The 4,314-nt window shown below is 50.1% G+C and overlaps 1 protein-coding gene across 1 annotated transcript; it reads right to left on the minus strand.

Moving 5' to 3' along the window:
* Positions 1-943: 943 nt before the first annotated feature.
* On the minus strand, positions 944-3,834 carry MAP1LC3C (microtubule associated protein 1 light chain 3 gamma). The gene is made up of 4 exons (XM_004439607.2): positions 3,777-3,834; positions 3,621-3,676; positions 3,344-3,450; positions 944-1,190 (listed from the first exon to the last, which is right to left on the minus strand). Exons 1-4 carry the CDS (start codon positions 3,832-3,834, stop codon positions 944-946), a joined length of 468 nt encoding a protein of 155 aa, XP_004439664.1.
* Between the last annotated feature and the right edge of the window lie 480 nt (positions 3,835-4,314).

Genomic DNA, 4,314 nt, shown 5'->3' on the forward strand with positions numbered 1-4,314 from the left:
AGGCAGAGAGCAGGAGCACTGGGCAGGGCAGTCAGGTGGATGGTCATTCATTATTTGTGCTGCTGCTGCTAAACCAGACGCCCCACGGTTACTGCATTTGTCGAGATCTGCTGTGCTACCCGGTTGACGCTTGCCTCCCTGTGGGCCAAGTTACCGTGACGGGCCTCTGGAGCTCAAGCACCCAGCAGGTACTGGTCAAGCAGAGTGACTTCATCTAAGATAGGTAGCCCAGCAGAGGGCTGAGAGCGTGGCTTCTAAAGCCAGACCCCCGATCTCAAGTCCCTGTAGACTGAGTTGTGTGAATCTGGAAAACGTTCTTGGCCTTTCTGGGCCTCAGTTTCCTCGTCTGTAAAATGATAACAATAATCAACCATGGAGAGTTGAGATGAGCTGCTAATACACGTAGAGTGCTTAGAATAATGCTGGCACAGAGTAAACAGTCACATGGGCTAAATGACTTTCTATTAAGAAGTTACACTTGGGCATAAATCTGTGCGGCAGAGACAGAAAAAGGAATATAAGAGGAAAGAAGCAGGTGGAGTGACCCTATGGAAATACCAGTAATCTCTCTAAGGACACAGGGAAGCTCCCACGGGCTCCACTCAGTTCCACAGAGACCGTCCTCTGGCTGAGGTTCTCCGTGACCAGTGCACATGGACTCCTGCCCACACGGGATGAAATCAGACTCCCCAGGAGCCGGCCGCTTCCTCCAGGAAAACACTTAAATACATCTCCAGCCCCCGCACAAAACCATTGCACAACTTCACCGTTTCTTACTCAGAAAAGATGGAGTATTTACAAAATTCCCGAGAGCCACCATATTTTCTTGGTGAGAGAGAGAGAGCGCAAGAGTTTTCTGGTGGTGGCTGGTGCCCATCACTGCGGTGGCCCTGCCCGGACTGTCCACACACACAAGAGGAGGCCGCCAGCACCAGTGCAGCCGTTAGAGGACAAGGTGTTGACATGGGCTAGAGAGGACGGCAGGGTCTACCCCCCGGGCTGCTCCATCCCTGGGGGCTGCCGACACCAAACCCCCAAACACCTCCTGGGAGGCGTAGGTCACGTACAGGAAGCCGTCCTCGTCCCTGTAGTCCCTGTAGATCTCGGCCATGGTCACGCTCATGCTGACCACGTTCCTGTTGTTCACCAGCAGGTAAAAGGCTTCAGGGGCCCCGAGGACCATGCGGCTCCTGGGATGGGGAGGAGGGGGTGGGCAGGAAGGGAAAGTTAACCTGGCAGAGAATGGGTTCCTGACCCAAAGCCTTACCTTACCTAAGTTTGGCCAATGTAAATATTTTTCCCATGAGAGGAGAAGCCCTTATCTCACAAACTCTAAGGGCAGTGGTTCTCACTCTCCACTGTGCTTTCCAGTTACCCAGAGGGGCCTGTTGAAAGTCACACTCCTGTGCTCCACCCCAGAGATTCTGATCCAGTTGGCCTGGGGAGCAGCCCCGGAAAAGTCTGCAGGATCATGATGCTCAAGAAGGCTGAATTGCTCCCTACTTCTTCCCTGGAGATTTAAGATATGACAAAATCTCCTAGTTCGGCCAAAAAGGTGAGGTCTTCCCATCCTTAACTAGGAGATATGCCAACACAAAAAGCTAAGCAAATCAGCCCCTCTTTGCTCTGAAATTAAAGGTAGGTGTTTCCCCAGAGCTACAAAGGTGATCACAGTCTCTTCTGGCATCTCGCTCTCAAACACCCTTGGAATAATGTTTGCAAGGGACCTACTGCCTCCAAGTGTGACTATTCCTCCTCCTGCCGCTTCTCCTTCTGCATCAAGGAGATGGAGAAGCAGCAAAGTTCAACTGGACATGCTTTAAATGTCAAGGTCAACCTGAGTCCTAATTCATCCTGGAGTAGACAATGGCATGACAACATAGGTACGTAGGTGAAGGCTCAGGTCACCTGAAGCTCACTTCCCTCTGCTCTACTCCATGAGGAGGCACTGTCTGCCCACTCCAGTCTCAGAGCTCTGATCCTTCCAGAGAGCTAGGTCTGTCAGTGGGAGACGGGGTGGCTGGAACCTGAGTAATTTTATACCAGATAATCTCTCCCAAAATAACCCCAAATGTTTTAGCTCTGACAATTGCATGATGGTCTTTGGGTCAAAAATAACCGTTCTGCAATGGGAATGGGTGGAGGTGGGAATGAGTGTGTTGCCATCACCTCTGAAGGAAACTCTGTTCCCAGAGTCTGCACCTCCATCTCTGTGTTTTGCCACACTCTCTTTTGGTGAGGGTTGTGGCATCCCTAGGGGAGAAGGTTGTGGGCAGGACTTTTGTCTATTCTGTTCATGCTGCAAACATGGAGCCCAAATAGCACCCAGAACACAGTTGGTGCTCAAGAAACATGGTGGACCATCAAATGTTGGGATGGGGGTGTGGGGCAGGGGTGGCGGAGAAGATATGAGGGCCCCTGACTGGGAAGGGGGAAAAGAATGGCTCTCAGAACTCAAAGGGTTTGGTTTTTGTTTTTGGCGGGTCTTTTGGGGAGTAGGGGAGGGGAGGTCATCTCAAGTTACATCAACACTTTGGGATCTAATCCTGACTCTCATTCTCCATTGGCCCTCCATTTGCACTGGACTAACATAAGCTTCGCTGAGGACAGGAAATCCGGATGCTTTTAAATAACTCATTCAAACAAATAAAACTGAGACAAACACATATTCATAATGAATTCTTGAAGAAACGAGTTGCAACAGCTACCCAGCTTCCAAGGGCTGGTCCCACCAGACTTTCCAACATTGTGAAGAATTACCCACCGAGTTATATTCACGTTACTCCCAAATTATTTTTATTGAATCCATGTGTCAGGTGACACCACTTAACCCTCTTAAGCTTTGAAAAGAGCTGTATTTTCTTCGCCGTGCCTTAACCCAAGGGAGGAGTGTTTGGGGACACTTTCCTTGTTCCTCTCTCAAAGTCTGAGCGGTCCAGGGGGCATTCGCCCTTTGCAGGGTCCCCGCTCCCCAGGTGCAAACACACTTAAAAAAGGTGCTGTGTCTCCACTGGGAAAACGCAGGCTGGGTGTTAAACACTATCAGAAGGAAAGCATCTTCTGTTTCAGAGCCAAGACTACTTTAGAAAATTCTTAGAAATGTTGACAGCTCTTACACTCTTTGGATTCATTATCCGAGGGATTCTTCCATCTGTTTAAGACAGATTAATTCTCAGAGCATCGTTTCTGGGCTTTACAGAATCTAAAAGGTGAATCACAGAGAAAACCCCTTCCTTCTCTTCTCCTGGGATGCCCCCATCCTCAAAACCAAACAGACTAAGAAAGCAACAGAAAAAGCCCAGGGCCGCACAGCGCACGCCCCCACGGGTACCTTGTCACCTACCGGATGATGCCGAGGAACTGGGTCATGGTCAGCTCCTGGGGGACCAGAAACTTGGTCTTGTCCAGTGGGGGCAGGACCTGCTCCCTGGGGTAGCGCTCCACGACCACCTGTCAAGAGAGTCAGCCCCTAAGAACGTGGCCCAGCGCTCTCAATAGCTTAGAGACCTACAGCAGGGAGAAGAGTGGGCTTTTTGTTCTTTTTCTCATTATTTTTGTTTTTTGGGTTTTTTCCCAAGAACAGAGTATCCCCCTTTTCAAAAAGGATCATGGAGTCTTACCGGGATCTTGTTTGGGAACTTTGCCCGGATTCCAGCAACTTCCTCTTGTCTGGTTGCTGTGAATTTTTCAAGGACAAAAGAATAAGTAAACAGCAAGAGAAATCTGTATCCTCTCCCCCACCTCTGCAACCCAGACAGCTGTGCCGAGAACTTTACCCAAGCTCTTCCTCTGCTTGAAGGGTCTGAGGCTTGCGCTTTTCTGCGGAGTCTGCATTTTCTTCAACAGCTGTGTCTGTGTCTGACTTGGAAAAAAAAAAGAAAAATCCCACAACCAAGATCTAGCTCATTCCTCCAGCTGCTTCCACACCGCCTGCAGGAGCCTAAAGGAGGCCCTTATGTGGGCTGCGTGACATCAGGCCTCTCCCGCCCTCCCTCCCCACCCCCTCCCCCTGCAGGAGGAGGTCGAGTCTGAGGATGGAAATGGGACAGCCACTTGCTTGTTGGTCAGAGACAGTCACTCTGCTCACAACTGGGTCAAGACATTTCTTTGCTGGAGAAATTAGGGTTCATAATAAAATCAGTGGCTGTGTAACCAAACAGCCTAGGTCTGGGCTGAGGACCCTGGAAAGGCGAAACTTCCGTTTGCTAAGGACATTTCGGTCCTTCTGTAATGAACCACCTTGAAGGAAGGCCAAGATGCATCGCCTGATGCTGAAACAGGCTGCATAATTCTCGCATCAGTCCTTGCCATTTT

This window comes from Ceratotherium simum, chromosome 36 (assembly GCF_057802395.1).
Source record: "Ceratotherium simum simum isolate JZ-2026a chromosome 36, ASM5780239v1, whole genome shotgun sequence".
Lineage (NCBI taxonomy): Eukaryota > Metazoa > Chordata > Mammalia > Perissodactyla > Rhinocerotidae > Ceratotherium > Ceratotherium simum.

Excerpts from the sequence above, each read along its gene's own strand:
- MAP1LC3C (XM_004439607.2), bottom strand. The coding sequence starts at position 3,834 with ATGCAGACTCCGCAGAAAAGCGCAAGCCTCAGACCCTTCAAGCAGAGG. Across the intron at positions 3,677-3,776 it reads CAAGCAGAGGAAGAGCTTGG|CAACCAGACAAGAGGAAGTT; the intron begins GTAAAGTTCTCG and ends AAAAATTCACAG. Across the intron at positions 1,191-3,343 it reads CAGTTCCTCGGCATCATCCG|GAGCCGCATGGTCCTCGGGG; the intron begins GTAGGTGACAAG and ends TCCCCATCCCAG.